This window comes from Equus asinus, chromosome X (assembly GCF_041296235.1).
Source record: "Equus asinus isolate D_3611 breed Donkey chromosome X, EquAss-T2T_v2, whole genome shotgun sequence".
Lineage (NCBI taxonomy): Eukaryota > Metazoa > Chordata > Mammalia > Perissodactyla > Equidae > Equus > Equus asinus.
Genome location: NC_091820.1, coordinates 94675242 through 94698076, shown reverse-complemented (window position 1 = coordinate 94698076; position 22835 = coordinate 94675242). Strand labels below are relative to the sequence as shown.

At 40.1% G+C, this 22835-nt stretch overlaps 1 protein-coding gene across 3 annotated transcripts; it reads left to right on the top strand.

Annotated features, from left to right (window-relative positions):
- The first annotated feature begins 543 nt into the window (after positions 1–543).
- On the top strand, positions 544–21426 carry NOX1 (NADPH oxidase 1). Of its 3 annotated transcripts, none has more exons than XM_014859678.3 (13): positions 544–739; positions 4009–4104; positions 7846–7956; positions 8196–8280; positions 8624–8775; positions 8879–9060; positions 9148–9280; positions 15871–15966; positions 16519–16754; positions 16970–17132; positions 17570–17716; positions 17909–18033; positions 20865–21141. In XM_014859678.3, the coding sequence occupies exons 1-13, from the start codon at positions 695–697 to the stop codon at positions 20989–20991; spliced, it is 1698 nt and encodes a 565-aa protein (XP_014715164.2). In that variant the 5' UTR covers positions 544–694; the 3' UTR covers positions 20992–21141. The 3 variants fall into 3 exon arrangements, with proteins under 3 accessions (XP_014715164.2, XP_070359212.1, XP_070359211.1); XM_070503111.1 differs by having other exon boundaries at positions 603–728; XM_070503110.1 differs by lacking the exon at positions 544–739 and adding an exon at positions 3693–3857 and having other exon boundaries at positions 20865–21426.
- The last annotated feature ends 1409 nt before the right edge of the window (positions 21427–22835 follow it).

The window sequence follows — 22835 nt, the reverse complement described above, 5'->3', positions numbered from 1 at the left end:
GAGCACATGAACTTAACCACTCTGCCACCAGGCTGGCCCCTGACTCTGTTTTTGAACTGAGGTGTACATTTATATCTGTTAAAGTTTCTCTTATTCTACTTGGCCATTCTTTTCACTTGTCCTCCCAGCTGGTCAAGCTCTCCCCAGAGCCAGCTCATCCTCCAGGATACTGATCATCTTCCAGATACTGAAGTCCAAATCGCAGCTGGCAGATACAGCAGCTCTTCTGAGAGCCTACCTTAAAGCAACTTCCTTAACGTGCTTACTCTCTGCCCTACTTCTCCCGAGGTCATCTTTTTACAGCACTAGCCTACTGTTGTTGCGAGAAACCATAGCAAATGTCACATCAAGGAAGGCAATTCCTCATATTAGGTCATGTTGATAAGATGATGAGAGAATGTTCTCAACCAAGAAGACTTCTATTTCATGAAGGAACATAAACCCCACCAGGGAAAACCCCTGTGGCTCTCATAGGTAGGGCTGGTCTACCTAAGCTGATAATATAGTCCAGAGAAGGAAGGCAACATGCACTTATTCATTCCTGGAGGCTGTGTGAGTAGATGTGCCTCTTTCACATCTTAAAGACTCACAGACACTAAGCTGGAGAAAAGTCCCAACCCTGAAGAACTTCTCCAGAATCCAGGTTGCTGAATCTTCCCTGCTGCCTAGAGAGATTCCAAGTCACCTCTTGACAATGGGAAACTGGATAATTAACCACGGGATCTCAGGTTTGATTCTGGTAGGCAGTGTTTGATTTGCTGTTAATTACTCTTAGCAAAGTAAGGAGAGATCATGTTTGTTAATATTTGTAAAGCTTTTTGAAAGGGAAAGATTCCATGCCAATATTAGGCTTATCAAGGCCAGTTAGTTAAAAAGTCAAATTCTAGAATTATGTATGTATGTTTTATATGTTCTTCTTTGTTTGATATATTTCACCATTTCAGAAAAGGAAAAAATCCAACTCTAGAAATTAATTGGTAAAGAGACAATCTGCAATTGTTCATGTTATCAAGCCACAAGTAATTGGAATTTCAAGCAGTTTTCATTTTCTGTCTTCTCTTCCATCACTTCTAACTACTGCCATACAGCAGTCATTTCTCTTCATCCTTCCTATAGCGCTCACATCAAGATTGCATAAAATCACTGAATGTTTGAGATAAAAGTGACCTTAAAGATCATCTGATCCAGGGCTGTCCACTAGAAATACAATGTGAGCCACATATGAAATTTTTGGATTTTCTAATAGTTACATTGAGAAAGGTAAAAAGAAATAGGTGAATTTAATTTCTAGTAGTATATTTTGTTTAACCCAATATATCAAAAATGTTAATATTGAAAATATTAATGAGCTAATTTGTAGTCTTTTATTTTTCCTAGTCTTTGAAATCTGAAGTGTAATTTATACTTAAAGCACATCTCAGTCAGGACTAGCCCCATTTCAAGTGCTCAGTAGCCGCAGGTGGTAGCAGCTACGGCATTGCATGGTGCAGATGGAAACCAGCTCCTTGATTTTACAAGGGAAAATAAGACCCGGATGTCACACAGTGAATTGATTGCAGAACCCAGCTCCCTAGTGCTCAGGCCAGAACTCCTTTACACATCACGTGTGCACAATCCGTTCCTCCTAACACACACCTTTCCCCACTTCATTCTTCCATTTCTGACCCACCCCTGAGCCTGGGACTCCCTGTGTCCCTCCCTCATCGCTTTCCTAGATCTTCATGTCATTATTCCTTCTGGGCTTCTCTCTTTCCTCCTTTGTTTTCTTTGGGTCCCATAGGACTACCCAGGTGCTCCAGGGAGAAAGGTGTCCAGAGCAATCATGTTCCCCTGGAGGGTTGTCTGTTTTGCATTTAGTCAAAGGCCACATGCTTATTTTGGCAGGTTATCCTATGACATGTTTTCAACATGCAATGCCCTATATTTAATTCCTTTGTGCTGGTGAAGGAGACAGGGAACCTGGGAATTAGTTTCAGTTCTGCTATTAATTGAGTGACTTTAATCAAATTATTTATCCTTTCTAGACTTTAAGTCATCTGTGTGTGTATGTGTGCGGAGGGGATTAATGAAGTGACTAGATACAAATATGGGGATATTTCTAGCTTTAAAATCCTATGCGCTTTTTATCCCTCTCTTATTTTTTGCTTGAAGAGTTCATTGCCCATGGTGGTGGTTCCACATTTAACTATCTAGCTTTGAACTTCCATCCTTCACCAATCCTGCTGGCAGGCTCCAACTTCTTGCTATCTCTGACATATACTCCTACGCACTAAGTTTTTAAATGAAAAATAAATTACTCAAAAAATAATTTTACTCCTCTTTTCTGCCAGGTCGTCAACTCCACTTTCTTTTCCTTTCACAGTGGAGGAAATGATAGTCAAGGTGGGAAATGGAATTCCCTAATCCCAGATGTCACTATATGTCATCATGCACCTTGCCAACAATTGAGGATGAGCTGACACAGAGTTCTTTGTGTCTGTGTCCCTCTCGGATCCTGAAATATTTCTGCTCCCTCTAAATAAATTTCTCTCCTCTGTCTTCTGAATCTTGAGGATCTGTGGCTTTCATCTCTCTTTTTCCATTAGGATCAAAGAATCTCTGGAAGACACTCAACTCCAGAAAGGGTGTCTGAGCAAAGGATTCAGGAAGAAAATGATTGGTAAATCCAGTGTGCTAATGATGCAACTCTATAGCCAGCATTTTTTAAGCCCTTCCTATGCACCAAGCATTGTATTATTCACTTCACATGCGTTATTTCATGTAAACCTCACAGCATTGCTGTGAGGTAGATATTGTTATTATCCTCATTTTACAGGTGAAGAAATTGAGGGTCAGAGAAGTTAAATCACATGTCTATCTAAGATTACAGGGCTAGAAACTGGTGGAGCTAGACTTGGAGCCCAAGGAGTTTGACTCCACTATCACACTTGAAATCCCTATGCCATGCTGCTAGAGGTGTGAAGGGTCCGGATCTGGGGAATCTGAATGGGCCATTCTAGGCTTAGGGTCCTCTACCCGTGGGGCTGAGATGGTTCTGATCCATCCTGGGGCCAAGGATGTATATTGGAGGCATCCCAGGGCCCTAGAGTCCTGCTCAGTTACAGACTAGCAACTCCAAGCTTGGCTAGAGTCCATTTGGTTGGTCTCCAAGGCAATGGGCAGTAGGTTCCAAATTTCCCCCCTTGCCGGTACAGAGATAGAGCCTAGGATAGACAAAAGCAGTCTTAAGAGCTCAAATTAGTCCAAAGCAATGATAGGTTAATTTGCCAAAACTCTCACAATCTAAAAACAGGAAAATGTGTGTCAGGGTGTAATTAAAGAGGCAGGCCCATCTGGAATGGTTTAGTTCTTTTCAGATGGGTATCGTTATAGATGTTAAATTTATTCTTCGTTTCTTTAGAAATCCATTTATTCACTTACTGCCATCTTTTAGGTGCAATGGTTTGAATGCTCTAGTCCAGAAGTTGGCAAATGTTTTCTGTAAAGGGCTAGGTAGTACATATTTTAGGCTTTGCAGGCCGTATGGTCTCTGTCACAACTACTCAACACTTCCATTGACTCATGAAAGCAGCCATAAACAATACAGAGATAAGTAGGCATGGCTAAGTTCCAGTACCACTTTATTTATGGACACTGAGGTTCGAATTTCATTCAATTTTCACACGTCATGAAATTTTATTCTTCTTTTGATTATTTCCAACCATTTAAAAATGTGAAAACAAAAAAATGTGAAAACCATTCTTAGCTTGTAGGCTGTACTAAACAGGTGGTGAGCTGGATTTGGCCATGGGCCTTGATTTGCTGATCCTGCTTGTTGGCGGCTAATGCGCGTCTTGAAGTGCTAACTCACTCTGAAAGTAAGTTAGATACCAACAAGCTTGTACTCATTTAAAACGAGAACAGATAAACGTAAAATAGCCAAAATGGTGACACTCTTTCCTATCCCTCGTCTACTTCTTCTCATACTCAAATTTCTCTTTACTCTTTGCTTGTTTTTTCTTCCTCTAGGCTGTTTGGTTGGGGCTGAATGTCTTCCTGTTTGTGAATGCCTTCCTGTTGTATGAGAAGGCCGACAAGTACTTCTACACAAGAAAAATCCTGGGGGTGAGTACACCGTTGTGGAGTGTGGAACTCTGTTTTTACCTTCTCTCTGACCCTGGCCCCTTTGAGACCCAGTGCCCTGATTTCCTCTTGGCCTAGGGTTGCCAGAAAAAATACAGGATACCCAGTGAAACTTGAATTCCAGAAAGGCGACAAATTCTTCTTTGGGTATAAGTGTATTCCAAATATTGCATGGGACATGGGTATACTAAAAAATTGTTCCTTTTTAAAATCTGAAGTTCAAATTTAGCTGCGCATCCTGTATTTTTGTTCACTAAATCTGACAGCACTATCTGGGGTGTACTCCCCAGACCCAAGAATGAAAACACACAATAAAGAACACTATTAAGCGGTGATTTTCAAACTGGTTTCCACGGAGACTCAGGCGCCCCTGCAGGGTGTGAGGGGAAGGTTAAGTGGGCAGTGCCTCTGCTCCTGCCCCTACTTCAACCAAAGCAGCCTTTACCCATCTTAGGGACTCGTGCTTGTGATTGGAAGAAAGAGTTTGGTTAAAAACAAATGAGCAACTTGAAAATCACCACTGTGGACTGATCTTACAGACAACACCTCTCTATCAAATGAGAGGGATACTTAGCGGGGGGTCTACGCAGTGGGTGGTGCTGCAGAACTCAGGGCCTGCACAAAGGTGGGGTCAGGTCAGAGTAGCAAGACGGAGAAGGCTGGGGAAGTGGCAGATCAAGCACAGAGGGGCAAGGGTTGGCGGTGGGTAGGTGACCGGGAAGAAGCATGGAGATGAGAAAATAGTTCTTTACAGGCTCATTAATCTGGCCACTACCTGATTTGAAAAACAAATTTGACTGCTAACTGTAGGCAGTTATTCAGTAACAGGTGTGGGACTTGGTTAAATCATTTTCATCTTGACGGTGCCCTTTTTGGTTAGCTTTCCACACCTGTAGTCAGTTATTCAGTAACAGGTGCAGTATTTGGTTAAATCGCTTTCACCTTGACGGTGCCTTTTTTTGTTAGCTTTCCACAAAGACCCACCCAATGTACATGTTTAAAGACAGCTTGACCTTTTTAAAAGTCCTTCTTTTCTTTCCATAGTCAAAGGATCCATGTTGAGATCACGACTAATTTGAATGTTCTGTCCATGGCTTATTTCACCCTGCTGTTTTCCATTTTAAATGCTGGTCCTTGATCCTTCTTTGGAAACTATACCTCCAAAGGAAGTGTTAATTTGTTTTAAAAATAGCTTTTTATTAAGAGAATGATGCAATAAATGTGACTAGTTATTAAGAGCTGAACAGCTTTATGACCAAAAAGCAGCAGAAAAATGAATCATGCCGATATCCTGTGGACATTTTATTTTTAAAAATCCTCTCTATTAAAAAAATTAATTGTAAATAATGCTGCTTTCAGTGAGATCAAACGATCTAGAAGTGCATAAGTAAAACGTGAAAACGCCCTCCCATCCTACTCCCCAGAGATAACCACACATTGTTAATAGTTTGGTGTGTGTATCTACATAGACACACTGACATACTCACAAATGCACCAGACATACAGGTTTGTTGTTGTTTTTGAGATAGGTACTATTCTTATTCACTTATTTATTTTCTGTATACAGTAAAATTTGCTCTTTTTTGGTGCACTGTTCATGAGTTTTGATAACACATACAGTAGGACACAGAGTTTTTTCGTTTTAACCAAAAGAGATCACATTGTAGATACTGGCTGGAAATTGCTTCTTACACTTAATGTATCTCAGATATCTTTCCATGTGAGTATGTCACTGCGATGTGCTGAAACCAGCTCATAGCAACCTGCAATAGCCAGTTGTGTGCATCTCTTTGCAACTCTGCCTTCAGTGGTCTTCAGTGACATCAAGTTGGTATCTTGAAATCTGTCCTGGTGGGAGTATTTATGTCATGTAAATTGGCAAGTGCTGGAAATCGAGACCTCCGCCTTCCCCTGAAGCTGGTTGTTAAACATTTACCACCCCTACACCACTGCATGTGGCCCTCATCCTTTGAAGAGCGTAATAGTCCATGGCGTTGAGGTGCCATAATTTATTGAATCATTCTGTAGAGTATTTCTTGAATTCATGCTTCCTCTAGGAAAATACAAAGAATTATTTGATTTATTATGAAGCAGAGCAAATAAGTAGCAGAGGAAGGAGTTTACATCCATAGTCAATGAGGCATTAATGACAGCAGCAGTTGACTTAGACATCAGTTAGTGTCGCTGTTGAAAAATCAACATGAGTTGAGATATTTCAATGTGCTGCAATGGGGGAAAAAGATTTGCTCTAAAAAGAATTCATCCCATACAGATAGCCCCCACAGAATATGGAGCTGTGACATTGTAGTCCTACATTTTCAACTCACTTGCCAATTTTAGCTTGAAGAAACCTCTGTGACTCAAATAAGCAAGCTGTGGGAGCCAGTGTGGAAATGCAAGATCTTTGAGATGAGCAGAGAAAATTTACTTCAAAATGGAACAGGCTGTCTCTACCAAAACCAGTCGGAGCGTGACTCTGCAGAGGGAGAGAACGCAGGTCATGTGGAAGAACCAGAAATGGAAAGCAGCAGGGCAGCTCTTGCTCACTGCACCGCCTGACATCGTCAGCCATTATGGACGCTAGGCAGATCTTGACCTGGCTTATTAAACCAATGCCATGTTGTCCTGGGGTTAGGTTGTGTGGAAAAATAGTTTTTGTGCCGAAAAGATTGTTAGAAAAAGGCCGAGAAATTGTTAATTCCAAGACATGTTCTTCCTTTTAGCAAGTCACTGACAGGCACACATGAAAGGCTGGCCAGTCAGCCAAGTGCAAAAAAAAAATTGTGTGGCTGCCGCCACTACCTCCACTACTGCTCCTGCGAGATTGTCACACTCTATAGTCTGCAGGCCCAAGTACGTAGAGCCAACTCAGCAGTTGTACAGTTGAAGAAAGAAGTCGAACTTACGTGGAGTTGAGCATGTTCCATCCAGCCTATACATACTCAAGCTTGTTTCTGGGCCAAATACTTCTTTGAAGCACTGATTTCTTGTCTCCTTTTCTAGCAGTTTCTACTGCTGAATCAGATTGATCTGGATGTATGCTGCCTCGTTACCCAAGGAAATCAGTTTGAAATTCTGTTCTTGGAAGTTCTCCCTTTTCAGAACTCTACCTAAGTTTAAAATTTTTCCTCTGAGGGATTCACTAATTTTACCTAAACTTTATTCAGTTGTTAAAGACATCTTAACTATAAGCAGTTACATGTTTTATTGTTTTTATTACATGATTATTACATGCTTATAATTGCAACATTAAAAATACAGAAAAGAGAAAAAATAGTCACCGTCTGTAATTATACCTCTAAATTTATATGCTTTATTTAAAATGCAAATAAAAATACATATGATCCTCAAGATTGTTTTACAAATGACAAATAATAAAATCATAATTGAGCATATTAAGCAAAAATAATTCTTACAAAGTAGTACATCCATAGAATGTATTTGTTAACATGGAATCATTAAATCCTGTTCACTTTCATATTGATAAATGTATAGTCAAACATTTCCAATCCGTCACAGGAATTTCTTAATTCAATATTAAGTTCAGTGAATTTTCTGTGGTTTGCAAACAGAGAGCCTGGACTGACTGTGCTAGCTACTGAGAGGGAGGGGAGGAAGTACAGCCTGCCCATTTCCGGGTCTTGGACAAGTGGACTGGGCCTGTGCTTAGCTGCTAGATGGTGAGATGCGGCAGCTGATGATCTCTTCTCTTCTCTGCTCTAGTCGGCACTGGCCTGGGCCCGAGCCTCTGCTCGCTGCCTGAATTTTAACAGCATGCTGATCCTGATTCCTGTGTGTCGAAATCTGCTGTCCTTCCTGAGGGGCACGTGCTCAGTGAGTTCCAACCACTCGTGGGTCAACTATCACAATAAAAACAAGGGGCCCTGCCTCCTCAGGAGGACAGCCCAGCACCAAGCCCTGAGGAATGGAAGCCAGAGGTCTCCTTTGGCAGCCAAGGGGATGGGCAAGTGTGAGTGGCATTGGCACGCTCTGTGTAAGACATGTTGGTTATGGGTTAGTGAATTTCATAAAGCTCCCTGGAGACACCTAACCTTGATCACTTTACATTGTAGTTTTGCAGGAGCGCCCTGAGAAAGCCACTGGATCACAACCTCACCTTCCACAAGCTGGTGGCATATATGATCTGCCTACACACAGGTAACTGAGGCAAACCACAAAACTGCAGGCTCCTGGGCCTTCAGAGTCTAGTTTCATTCATCCATGCATATAGACATTAAAAAAATATTTATTGAATAATTGGCACTATTTGCCAGGCACTGTGCTAGGCCTATTTTCATGGAACTTACATTATATTCCTTTGGGAACAGAGTGAATATATAAAAGATCTTAGAGCTCTCTGCAATCAAGGTTCATTGGGCACCTTCTGTGGACTCAGCATTCTGCTAGACACTATATATAGGATTCTCCTTTTCTGGGGAAGGCTGCTTGCCATGATGTTCCCGAGACACCTTTCACATTCTTTTGCATCTTTCCCATTTAGCTATTCACATCATTGCACACCTGTTTAACTTTGAACGATACAGCAATAGCCGAAAGGCCACAGATGGATCTCTTGCTTCCGTTCTTTCCAGCTTGTATAATGATAAGAAAGAGGAGAATTATTGGCTAAATCCCTTCCACTCCCCAGACATGGTGAGTTTACTCAATGGCCAAGCATCTGGGATCTGAGCATGAGCAAGAAGGGCATGGTATCCTTGGTGGACGTGGTATCAGGCTGAAATTTCTCCTTTCACAGACAGTGGAGTATGTGACATTCACCACCATTGCTGGTCTAACTGGAGTGATCATCACAATAGCTCTGGTTCTCATGGTGACTTCAGCTATGGAGTTTATCCGGAGGAGTTATTTTGAGGTCTTCTGGTATACACACCATTTATTTGTCATCTACTTCATCGGCTTAGGGCTTCACGGCATTGGGTAAGGTCCTCAAACCCCATCCTCGTGCCCCAGCTCCTGACCTTGCATAATTTTTTGCCTCAAACCGTCCTTCTTTGTCTGTCTCAGTGGAATTGTTCGGGGCCAAACACAAGAGAGCATGCATGAGAGTGATCCTCATAAGTGTGAAGAGTCTTTCCAGACGTGGAAGGATCATCACCCCAGCTGCAAGAATCCCCGATTTGAAGGGCACGCCCCTGAGGTAAGAACCCTATGGACAGGGATAGACTCTTGTTAGGAGCTGTTATTGTTGTTGCTGTTATTATTACCGTTATTAGCTCAGCCCTGGGCTAGGTCCTATGGAGAATACAGCCACAAGGTTCCTTCCTTGGAGCTCCAAGGAGCTCAAATGTCACTGGCAACAGCCTAGGGAATTATCATTAGCAGGAGATCCTGAAAAGGAAGGACTAATGGTTATTGTATGTTGTGAGACCCTTTCCAAAGCTGAGAGTGCCAGCCCACATTATTGATGGTGTTTACCATGTGCCAGGTTTGCTGCATAATATGGATTCTCTCATTTATACATAGCAATAAACTATGACAAAAAAGGTACTTTTTTGTCTTCATTTTGAGAGAAAAGGACTAGGATTCAGAGAGATGGAAAAAACTGTCAAGCTCTCACTGTATGTCACTAGTGGAACTGGAATTCAAGCCCAGGCCTTTCAGATTCCAAAGATTGTGCTCTTGACCCCTGTACTGTCCCAAAGCTTTGCTGTGAAATCCTAGTCAATTTTGTGGGGGAAGAAACGCATTCTTTTTTCCAGCTTTATTTAGGGGTAATTGACAAATAAAATTGTATATATTTAAAGTATACAATGTGATAATGATATATGTATACTTCGTAAAATGATTATCACAATGAGGTTGATTAACACCTCCTTCACCTCACAGAGTTACCATTTTTTTTGTGTGGTGAAAATGTTTAAGATCTACTCTCTTAGCAACTTTCAAGTGTACTACACTGTATTATTAACTATAGTCACCATACTGTGCATTAGATCCCTAGAGCTTACTCATCTTATGACTGAAGGCTTGTACCTTTTGACCAGGATCTCCCCATTTCCCCCACTCCAGCCCCTGGTTAACCACTTTCCTACTCTCTGTTTCTGTGAGTTCAACTTTGTTTTTGAAACACTCTTGAAGTCAGCCGTCTTTGGTGTTATAAGAACATGCTTGGAAATTATTTTTAGTAGTGGATGATCAAGAAACTGGGTTCCAGGCAAACTTGAGGTGTGCCTCAGGGTAATTATCGTGGATATTATGGTTATGGGTTCCTCATAAAATATGTTAGATTGAGGAATAAATTGAAGGGAAAGGTTGACTTGTGATGCGTCAATGTGCTCTGAGGATGGTTAAAGTCTTTCAATCACATGCAGAATCAAGAGCAACAGCTCATACCTCATCTAGAAAGAGAAAAATATCTTTAAAAAATCCCCTAAAGTTGGCATTTCAAACTTAGTGGGGAAAAAAGATAGATTATTCACTAATTCTTTTAGAATAATAAAATAGCCATCTAAGAAAAAAAAGCTGTTTCTTTATTCCACACTTTACACTAAAATATGGATCAAGGATGCATGGATCAAGGAGGAGAACAGATTGGTGGCTACCAGAGGGGAAGAGGGTGGGGGGAGGGTGAAAGGGGTAAAGGGGCACATAGGTACGGTGACAGATGGAAACTAGACTTTTGGTGGTGAACATGATGCAGTCTATCCAGAAACTGAACTGTAATGATATACGCCTGAAAATCGCACAATGTTCTAAACCAATGTGACCTCAATAAAATTAAAAAAAAGAAAGAAAGAAATCATAAAAGCACCCTAAGACCACATGGGAAATTTTTTTTCTAATACTGGAATATTATTGAAAATAACCTCTAAATAAGAAAAGGAAAGATAATAAATTTGAATAAATATAAATATCCAACTTTATTATCTATCTATAAATTTTTATGGCAAAAAATCCATCATAAATAAAGACAGGTGACAAATTACTAAGTAGGAAAAGCATTTACAACTCACAGACCATGAACTAATTTCCGAATATGTAAATAACTCCTATAAATCAATAAGAAAAAGCCTAACAACCTGATAAAAATATGTAGAGGATATGAACAGAAATGAAGATATATGTTAATCTTAAATATATGCAATTACACTTAATGTTATTCATAATAGAAGAAATGCAAAATAAAACTACATTAAGATACTTTTGTTTTAACCTAACAGATTAGCAAAGATAAAAATATTTACTCGTGTGCTAGGTTGGCAATGCTCTCATGCATTACTGGTGAGAGCGTCAACGTATGCAACTGCTTGTAAGGGTAATTTGGCAGTATTTATCAAACTTTAAAATTCTACTTCCAGTAATTTATTCTAAAAAATATATTTTCATATGTGTTAAATTTTGTATTAGGTTATTCACTGCTTGATAGAACAAAAGGTTGGAAAGAAGTGCCCATCAGTAGGGACTAGTTAAATTATAGGACTTTCCTACAATGGAATATTCTGCAGTCATTTAAAAGAAAGAGGAATCTCTTATATGTACTCATATGGACCGGTCTCTAAGAGGTTAAATGAAAAAAAGGCAGGGCAGTGTGTATAGTCTGCTACCATTTTCACTTAATGCAATATTATCACTTAAATGCATGTTCTCCAGAAGGATTCACAGAACAGTAACATTGACTGCCCCTGGCAGCAGGGGGACAGGGATGGAAGGGAGATTTACTTTTCATTGTATACCCTTTTGTTCTTTTGAATTGTGCACCGTGTACATGTATTAGCTACTTAAAAAATAATTTTAAAGGACATGCCTGGCATATGTTAACAGCACATTTCATTCCTAAAGTCAGAGGAACTTATAAGCTATATCCAAAGACTTGCTATATTATTTGACCAGTAGACGAGAGGCCCTTAAGGGCAGGAAGCTATAAAGCTTGATCAGCCCCTTACTAGCTAAGGCGGTTAATCCCCTGTTTTACCTTGCACTTCAACTTTTGTCTTGTTCCCATCTATTACCTGAGATTAGGTATATTTGGCCTATTTGAAGGGCTACTTACAACTCAGAGGTTGCTTTGATTGGTCACACAATAAATACCCCAGTTTTGCAATCTGTTTGAGTGTATTGATTTGTTTCTTCCATAAACATTAAAAAAATACTCTCTCCATATTCTCCCCACTTAAGAATTATAGAAATAATACATGTTTATTGTAGAAAGTTTGGGAAACACAGAGAAATGTTTAAAAGAAAGTGAAAATTTCACAGAATTCTACCACCCAGAGGTAATAATTTTTTCCCCTTGATCTATGTCATGGATGCTTTCCTCTGTTATCAAATATTCTTCTGAAACATTTGTTCTCAAAACCTGTATGGTATACCATTTTTGTCATTGTTTTCTACATGGTCATTTTTTAAATTTTATTGATGTCATATTGGCTTATAACGTTGTGTAAATTTCAGGTGTACATCATTATATTTCAGTTTCTGTATAGACTGCATCGTGTTCACCACCAATAGTCTAGTTTTTCTCCATCATCATCATACACATGTGCCCCTTTACCCCTTTCACCCTACCCCTACCCCCTTCCCCTCTGGTAACCTCCGGTCTGTTCTTACCCATGTGTTTGTTTATCTTCCACATATGAGTGGAATCGTGTGGTGTTTTTCTTTCTCTGTCTGATTTATTTTGCTTAGCATAATATCCTCTAGGTCCATCCATGTTGTTGCAAATGGCCCGAGTTTGTCTTTTCCATGGCTGAGGAGTATTCCATTGTATAAATATACCACATCTTCTTTATCCAGTCATCAATTGACAGGCACTTGGGTTGCTTCCACGTCTTAGCTATTGTGAATAATGCCACAATGAACATAGGGGTGCATAAATCTCTTTGAATTGTTGATTTCATGTCCTTTGGATAGCTACCCAGTAGTGGGATAGCTGGGTAATATGGTATTTCTATTTTTGATTTTTTGAGAAATCTCTTTACTATTTTCCGTAATGGCTTCACCAGTTTGCATTCCCATAAGCAGTATATGAGAATTCCCTTTTCTCCACATCCTGTCCAACACTTATTTCTTGTCTTGTTAATTATAGCCATTCTGACAGGGGTGAGGTGATATCTCATTGTAGTTTTTTGTTTTTTTGGTGAGGAAGATTGGCCCTGAGATAACACCTTTTGCCAATCTTCCTCTTTTTGCTTGAGGAAGATTGGCCCTGAGCTAACATCTGTGCCCTTCTTCCTCTGTTTTGTCTGTGGGTCACTGCCACAGCATGGCTTTGATGAGTGGTGTAGGTCTGCACCCAGGATATGAACCCACAAACCCAAGCTGCTGAAGTGGAGCACACAAACTTAACCACTATACCACTGGGCTGGCCCCTCTCATTGTAGTTTTCATTTGCATTTCCCAAATAATTAGTGTTGCTGAACATCTTTTCATGTGCCTGTTGGCCATCTGTATATCTTCTTTGGAAAAATGTCTGTTCACCTCCTCTGCCCATTTTTTGATTGAGTTGTTCATTTTTTTGTTGTTGAGTTGTATGAATTCTTTATATATTTTGGAAATTAATCCCTTGTCAGATATGCGATTTGCAAATATTTTCTCCCAGTTGGTGGGTTGTCTTTTCGTTTTGTTGATGATTTGGTCTCTTCAATAAATGGTGTTAGGAAAACTGGACAGCCACGTGCAAAAGATTGAAAGCAGACCATCATCTTATACCATACACAAAAATTAATTCAAAATGGGTTAAAGACTTGAATTAAGATCTGAAACCATAAAACCCTTAGAAGAAAATATAGCCAGTACACTCTTTGACATTGGTCTTAGCAGTATCTTTTTGAATACCATGTCTGCTCAGGCAAGGGAAACAAAAGAAAAAAATAAACAAATGGGACTATATCAGATTAAAAAGCCCCTTCATGGCAAAGGAAACCACCCACATGGTCATTTTTATTGACCTTGAGGGCATTGTGGTAGGTGAAATGTCAGACAGACAAACAAAAACACCATATAATCTCACTTATATGTGGAATCTACTAATAAAAAAATAAAAAAAAAACGAGTTCATAGATACAGAACAGATTGGTGGTTTCCAGAGGCAAGGGGTGGGGAGAGTGGGCGAAATGGGTGAAAGAGGTCAAAAGGTGCAAACTTCCAGTTGTAAAATAAATGATTCATGAGGATGTAATACGCAGCATGGTGACTACAGTTAATATTGTATTGTATATTTGAAAGTTGCTAAGAGAGTAGATCTTAAAAGTTCTCATCACAAGAAAAAAATTTTTTTGTGACTATGTATGGTGACAGATGTTAACTAGACTTATTGTGGTGATCATTTCACAATACATACAAATATTGAATCATTATCTTGTACACTTTAATTAATATAATGTTATATGTCAATTATATCTCAAAACCAAACAATAAATAAAAATTAAAATTAAAAAAAGACAGTTGATGTGGGCAACAAAAAAATCTGTATGGTATACTGTTTTTTTTTTCATTTTTTTCTTAGTAAATAATGTGGCCATTACTATACTCTTATACTTTGTACATACCTTAATTATTACTTTATGCTCCATTTCCTAGAAGTAAAATTCCTGTGTCAAAGAGAAGGAATGCTTTCAAGGCTGTTGGGATATATTGCCAAATTGCTCTCTGGGAAGATGCTACTAATTTGCACTTCCACCAGTTACACATGTGAATATGTCCAATTCTTTGCATCCCAGTCAATGGGCGGCATTATTGTTTAAAGCTGTTTTCCAACTTGAGAGGCTAAAATGCTCTTTTGTTTTGCTTTCTTCATTGTATGTTCTTGGATCCTTTGTGAAAGATTGCTATTTTGTTTTAATATTCATTTCTCTGATTACTTCTGAGGCAGGTTTTTTTCCCACGTTGTCATTAGCCATTTCTTAAATATATGTTTTTTCATGTCTTCTGAGTTCAGCTGGGAGTTTTTTCCAAATAAGAAGTAACATCAAATTGTAAAATGCCCACTCTCAAGTTTACTAGCCCCATTTCTGCACCTTTCCTCCCCAGAGGTATCCAAGGAGGTTATTTGCCAGAAACAGCATAAGAAACCTCATTGCACATATTCTGATGTATCATGCCCGAGCAATTGTACAAGACAACACATGACTTCGCATTGCTAGCATATACATTTTTAGTAGCTCCTGTGCATATGGAAGCAACCTGCTACCTTTGAGAACTCAGGGATAGGAAGCCTGCTTTTTAAAAAAATGTGTACAAGATAAAAAGTATATTACTATGTTAGGTGTTTTGAGTGCTTGAGAAAAGAGGTGATGGATAAGTACCAAGTTTTATATATTGTTGTTACCAATAGTGTCAGCCGCGTGCTTTCCCTTTTTTGATTGTTTTGTTTTTAATCATCTGCTTCTATTTCACATTTACCTTCTCTGTTGGTTTTTCAGATTGGACAAGTTGTTCTGGAAAACAGTCTTGGATTCCTAAAATTATTTTATATATAATTTAAGAATGTATATCAGATATGTATATAATTACCATGTATTTTATTTCTGTGCTTTTCTTTTGCTTCCTGGTGAGAACTGTAAAATTTCAGCAAATGATCTGCTTTATGAGTAACAGATTAGCAAACAAAACCATTGTAGTTTATTCCTTTCCATTTCCATCCTCAAAATTTGGTGAAATTAGTGGCTTAATAATGATAAGCGCCAGAGAACTAAATAAACTTTTTATTGAATGAAGGATTGAACTGCTACACAAGTAAATCCTAAACGAGAGATTAATGTGTAACTCCATTCTTTACTCTCTGTGCAGTCTTGGAAGTGGATCCTTGCACCACTCATTCTTTATTTATTTGAAAGGATCATTCTCCGAGGTTATCGCTCCCTGCAGAAGGTTGAGATTATCAAGGTAAAGAATACGTACTTTCCCCTTGCTGGGATAAGACTTCCATTCTTCCTGATTATAGAAATCAGTGGCCATGTTGTCACCCTGAAGGGAATAAAAAAGGACTTGGAGGCCACATACTTCAGTTCCGCCAGCGCCGGCCAGAACTATGGGAAAGAGGGATTTGGCAGAAATCATCGAGCATGGGTCTATGTAAGAGGCTGCAAACAGGTGGCCTGCGCCAGGTCTAGCTCACAGGCATATTTGTTTGGCCCACACTCTGATTGTTTAGAAAGTCGAATTGATTGCTAACATTTAAAAATCTGGATGGCGGCTTTCACATTAAAAAATGGCATTTCTGGCTTCTCTTGAAGAATCAGGCAACCTGATAATGCGGGGTCACGGTTCCGTAGTGCAACCGTTGTCTGGACTAAGTAACTGCTGCCCCCTTTAGAAAGGATTCGTGCTTGCAGTTCACCACTGTCACCAGCCCTCCAGCTTTACTCATTTACTTTATCTGCCTGCCCCTGTCGCCGTTTGGATTTGCCTCCATTGGTCTCTGTGCTTCATTCATAGGTTGTCATGCACCCATCCAAAGTTTTGGAATTGCAGTTGACCAAGCGTGGCTTCAGCATGGAAGTGGGACAGTATATTTTTGTTAAGTGCCCCTCAATCTCTTACCTGGAGTGGCATCCCTTTACCCTGACTTCTGCTCCAGAGGAAGACTTCTTCTCCATTCATATCCGAGCAGCAGGGGACTGGACAGAAAATCTCATAAGGGCTTTTGAACAACAGCATTCGCCATTTCCCAGGTAGGTCCTTGAGAGCAGCAGAGTCCCAGACCGGGAGGCAGACAGGCAGAAAAGAGAAAACAATTCCTCGTTGAACCTTAAGTCTGGTACAATAGAATATGATTAAAATAAGTTGGCAGAAGTCAACTGTGGGAACAGCTATGTATCTGGAAGGATGTTTGAGGTTGGGGTGCAGGTGAGACTTCACTTGCCCATTGTCTTCTGTCTTCTGCCAGGATTCAGGTGGATGGTCCCTTTGGCACCGTCAGTGAGGATGTTTTCCAGTATGAAGTGGCTATGTTGGTTGGAGCAGGAATTGGGGTCACTCCTTTTGCTTCCATTTTGAAGTCCATCTGGTACAAATTCCGGCAGGATGATCGCAAGCTCAAAACACAAACGGTACTCTCCCGTATACCACTTTTCATCTGCTCTGGGCCTACCAGGTCCATTGCTTTCAGGGCCTAAGCTCTTTACAATGGATAAGAGAATAACCACCACCACCCCCCACCCCCTGGAGTTATGAGAGTGAGTGATCACTTCTCTCTGCCAAGGTGTCTGCTTCTACAGATTTATCACAAGAACAGGGTCTTCATTTTCAATTTGGAGTTTAAAATCACCTTGAACCAAAGATCATGTTGGAGGTTTCTTTCCATAAGGGAAGTTGTCAGGACTCTGGACACTCATGCTGCTTAAGGTCTGCGGCTCTGTAGAGGTGATTTTTCAGGTCACCCTTAGACTTCATCAACAAATGTAGAGCATATAAACATAATCACGTCACCACAGTGCACATCGTAAGGGGCACTTAATAATGTTACGTTCTCTCTTGCTGATTCCAGATCTATTTCTACTGGATCTGCAGGGAGACAGGTGCCTTTGCCTGGTTCAATGACCTATTGGCTTCCCTGGAACAGGAGATGGAGGACTTAGGCAAAGTGGGTTTTCTAAACTACCGTCTCTTCCTTACCGGATGGAACAGCAACATCGTGAGTCCAAACAACGCTAATTCCCATGTTAGATGCAAGATGAATTTTGGACCAAAGATAGAGCATGCTGATTGGAAATAATTTCTTATGATTTTCTACCTGCCCTCACCCTCACACCCAAGTTTAAAAGTGGCTGAAGGGAGAGACAGCTATAGAACTGCTTTTTCTAATTTCTTATTTCTCTGACTCCAGGCTGGTCACGCAGCATTAAACTTTGACAAGGCCACTGACATCCTGACAGGTCTGAAGCAGAAAACCTTCTTTGGGAGACCTATGTGGGACAATGAGTTTTCTGCAATAGCCACTGCCCATCCCAAGTAAGTGTATGCTCCTCTAGTTAGTTGAGTTTGCAGAGTTAGGGTTTAGGAAATGTCTTACAGCACCTTGAACACTCTTGGGAAAAGATCTCTGGGGCAGAAAAGTTCTCTGGGGCAGAAACTTTTTGCACCAGCTTAGATTCTTGCTTAAAACTGAGGAAATTTCATCTAGGGTTTTAGCCAAATAAGGGTCATGATATTGTAATTGATGAGAAGATATTTGATGCCCCAGCAAGCCCTCATTCAAACAGTGAGGCAAGGAGACTCAGTTTCAATCTGTATTACCAAACACAGTAGAGAACTGGAACAATTCAAATGCGTTGGTTTTGGCCTTAATGACCTCTACTTAAAGTAACAAGGGTTTGGAGTGTATCACCTAATTAACTGATGACCTGACCTAGGTCTTTCTGGAGGGGTTTTGAAGCATGCTGGAGCATAGAGAAAAACCTGGTGCCAGGAAATCAGCCATCCCGTTGGGAAGGAGGTTAAGCTGATGGTGTTAGAGAAATTCCTGGAACAAGTTACCAGGTGAAGATCAATTCATTTCCACAAACATTATTTGTTACCTTCCATAAGCTCAGCACTCACTATTCTAGAAGCTTTGGAGGATGAAAGAGAAATAGCATATGGTTCTCGCCATCAAGGAGCACACATTTTAATAAGAGATGCATACCATCAATTCAAAGCAGAACGATGCACTCCATGAAACAGGTACATGGACATCGAGGGAAGGAAAGTCTATGCCCTCGTGGGGTGATCAGGAAAGGCTTCACGAGGGCAGTGGTGAGAACACGTGGTGACTCAGATTCAGATGATTCTAGATTCTAATGGTAGTTCTGACACTTTCTAGTTCTGGGACCTTGAGCCAGAAACCCCCCTGATCTTCAGATTTCTCATCTGTAAAATATGGTTTATGTTGGTAGGTGCCTGCTCTACTCACTTGCAGGATTGTCATGAATATTAAGCGAGACAATATATAAAAATGCTCTGTGAACTGTAAAGCAGCATATAAGCAAAAGAGACAATGTTAATTATTGTGTCAAGTTGACCATAGTAGAAGTTGTGAGAATGGATGAAGTTGCCAGGAGAGAGAGAGTGGCAGAGGACAGAGTATTAAGGAATGCTTACATTACGTGGGAAGGGAGAAAGGTGAACCAGGGACAAGCAGGAGAACGTGGAGACGCGGCGTCACAGAAGCCAAAGAAGGCAATATTAGAGAAGTGTGGTTAACAGCGTTGAAGGAGTGGCAGGTCCAGGAAATGATTATTTAGCGTAAGGGCAATCTAAACATTTTTATAGACTGAACAGGAGCCAGTAGATAGGAATAAAGTAAATATACAAAAGGGGACAGAGGGCTAGGATAGCCATAATAAAAAACAGGCAATAAGAGCTGGCAAGGAATTGGAGAAATTGTAGGAGGGTTCCTCCTACATTGTTTGTTGGAATGTAAAACATTGCAACACTTTGGGATAAGCGGCAATTCCCGCAAAATAGTAAATGTAGAGTTACCACATCACACAGCAATTTCACTCCTTATTCCCAAGAGAAATGAAAACATATGTCCACACAAAAACTTGTACGTGAATGTACTAGCATAGCCAGAAAGTGGAAACAACCCATGTCCATTAACAGATGAATGGATAAACAAAATGTGGTCTATCCACGCAATGGAACATTCCTCAGCTGTAAAAAGGAATGAAGTGCTGATACTTGCTATGGCATGGGTGGACCTTGAAAACAGTATGTTAATTGCAGGAAACCAGACACAAAAGGCCACATATCATATGATTCCACTTAGACGAAATGTTCAGAATAGGCAAATCTGGAGACAGAAGGTCAATTTGATTGTCTAGGGCTGCGGGTGCAGTTGGGAGGAGATAGGAAGTGACTGCTAACGTGTATGGGGTTTCTTTTGGGGATGGTGAACATGTTCTCAGATTCGATAGCGGTGATGGTTGAACAACGTTGTGACTATACTAAAAAGCACTAACTGCACACTTTAAAAGGGTGTATGTTATGATCTGTGAATTCTATCTCAATTAAGTAAAAAAGAGGGAAGCGGAAGGTATGAAAGAAGGAAGGAAAGGGTGAGACACAGAGCATAGTTAGAAAGATTATCCTTGGCAAGAGAGACCACCGCCTCTTCAGTGTGAGAAATTTTGAAGTAGGGATAAGTGCATAATGGATGGCTTTAATGGCACCTAACACGTACTCATTTGCTTTGTGCCAAGGATTTTTCTAATTGCTTCATCTGTTTTTTGTTTAAACCTCAGAACAACCCTATGAGGTGGGTACTGTTTTTATCTCCATTTTACAGGTGGGAAAACTGAAACAGAGAGGTTAAGAAACTTGCCTGAGGCGGCATCCCACATGCCACAACTAGAAGGACCCACAACTAAAAATACACAACTGTGTACCGGGAGGCTTTGGGGAGAAAAAGGAAAAATAAAATCTTTAAAAAAAAAAAAAACAAAGAAACTTGCCTGAAGTCACACAGCTGGGACAAGTGTCAGAGCTGGGATCTGAACCCAGATAGCCTGGCTCGAGTCTAGCACTGAACTACCACACTGTACTACACCTCCTGAGTGTCTGTTCTCAATAGCATAGGAAAGGCTGAGTGCTGAGTGATAAGGGCTGGGGGCACATTTGGGGCTTGCAAGCAGAAAAGGTAAGAAAACTACCCTGAGGAATGTGAGAGGGCGTCAACAGGGGATTTTTGTGCAAGCTTGCTGGGAGTAGCAGAGGCCTAGCAGAGGCCCTTTCTCCCTTCCCACCAAGCACATCAGCAGCCTCGCTGAATTCTTGCCCTCACTATTGTTCTATTCTTGCAGGTCTGCGGTGGGAGTTTTCCTATGTGGTCCTAAGAAAATGGCAAAGAGCCTGAGCAAACGCTGTCGCCAACACTCCAGTCTGGATCCTAGGAAGGTTCAATTCTACTTCAACAAAGAAAACTTCTGAATTATAGGAATAAGGACGGTAATCTGCATAGTCTCTCCTTTGTATCTTCAACAACTTACTTGGTCTGATCAGGTTTGGGCAGCTGCCACTGAGGGATAATAATGTGCCTCTCAAGCCTTGAGTCCCTGGCATTCTTTTTCAATTGGATTCAACTTTGTCGTCACGGAGCTTTCACGAACCTGAGAACACCAGGAGTCACGATAATCCAAAGCCCATGGATCCTTTCTTGGGAAAATAACTGTAAATCCTTTTGGAATGCCATGACCGCAGCAAGGCCTGCTAGTAGAGGAGGTTGACAGACAATTTAAGCCGAGGTGATTTTGTTGATTCTAAATGTTACCATCTCCTGGACCTGGGGTCATAATCTCCCCTCCCACCCACAAAGAAGATTTCTAAGTAGGATGATTTTTTTAAAATAAAAATTTATTGAAGAATTAACGACACAACATAATAAGCATAAATAATAAAATAACGAACATAAGATTACCAAGAACCCCATCCCTATGTAACACTATGTACACTCTATTATGTTCAACATGGTCTTATCCAGTGTGAACAGCAATTTATGCTTTACTCACGTTTCCTTGTCAAAAAATGAAGGATTTTCTTCTTTGCTTAACAAATGAGTCTTTTGTTACTTTATCTGGACTCTCCATTTGGGAAAGAAAATCTTGCAAATATGTTAATCATAATTGAAATTGTATTAGAAATGAAACCTATATTGTCATTAGCTTGCATTGTTCTGTTGAAAATAATTGTGAAAACGTGAAATCCACCTTAGGATGACTTATTTAGTCAACAGGGGCTCTTTATCACCATTTTTATTAAGGGGGTTTATTAATGCCTAGGTTTAAAAAAAGATAATTTAGAATTTTGATAACATTTCTTGGGCTCCTCCCTATTCACTAAAGAATCATTCACCTAATGACATAAACAAAATGCCTTTTCTTTCTCCTATCAAAATGCTTTTATTTCTCCCATCCAGCTGGCTCTGGGATGTTAGTAGTCACAGTGAATCAGGAGGAGGAAAGAGGACCGGGGCCCTTAAGAGAAGGAGAAAACTCACACTTCATTGTGCCCAAAGACAATTCGACTCATCAATTTATAACAATGTTTCTACTGAATTAGCATTATAGCACCTATTTCTCTACTACGAAGTGACCAAGAATGAATAAATGGTTGTTTCTAATTATCCAGAAACATATATGACTTGAAGGATTAGTAAGATCGATTTTTTTCAGTCACTAGTTTAACAAGGTAAAGGCAGGTCACGAACTCACGGCAGCTAATTGTGTTTCACTTACTAATTGGACATTGGTGAAAAATACTAATGAGTTTCCATAGGAATAGATTGGGATACCCTGCTGTTGCCAATTTCCCGGATTTTAGCTACCTAAATTAAATTTAATAAGGTTTTAGGAAAATGCACAATGGAACCTTGACAGTATGGTTCCTGTTAGACAACTGCTGACCAAATGATAATTTGATCTTCGACGACTTTGATTTGGAATCTTAGTGTTCCTTGAAACTTATGATAAGTTCCTAATGAGAAAGGTTTCACTCTTGGTCTCAATGTCTAAATGTATTGACACTTCAAGATATGGCTGACTGCTGCTAAAATCAACATATCGTGGGCTAGAATATTCATGGAAGCAAGCAAAAAAGGTAATGATAATAATAAATCCTATCCATGATCAACATCCATGCCTGAACTGGGGATGAGCAGGATACCCAGAAAGCTCCTCAGCTGTTTTGAGCATGTTTTTCTTCCTAGGACGCAATATGAAGTATCTTATTCAGCCAATTTTGTAAATGTTTATGTATCAGAATAGAAAATCCCTCAA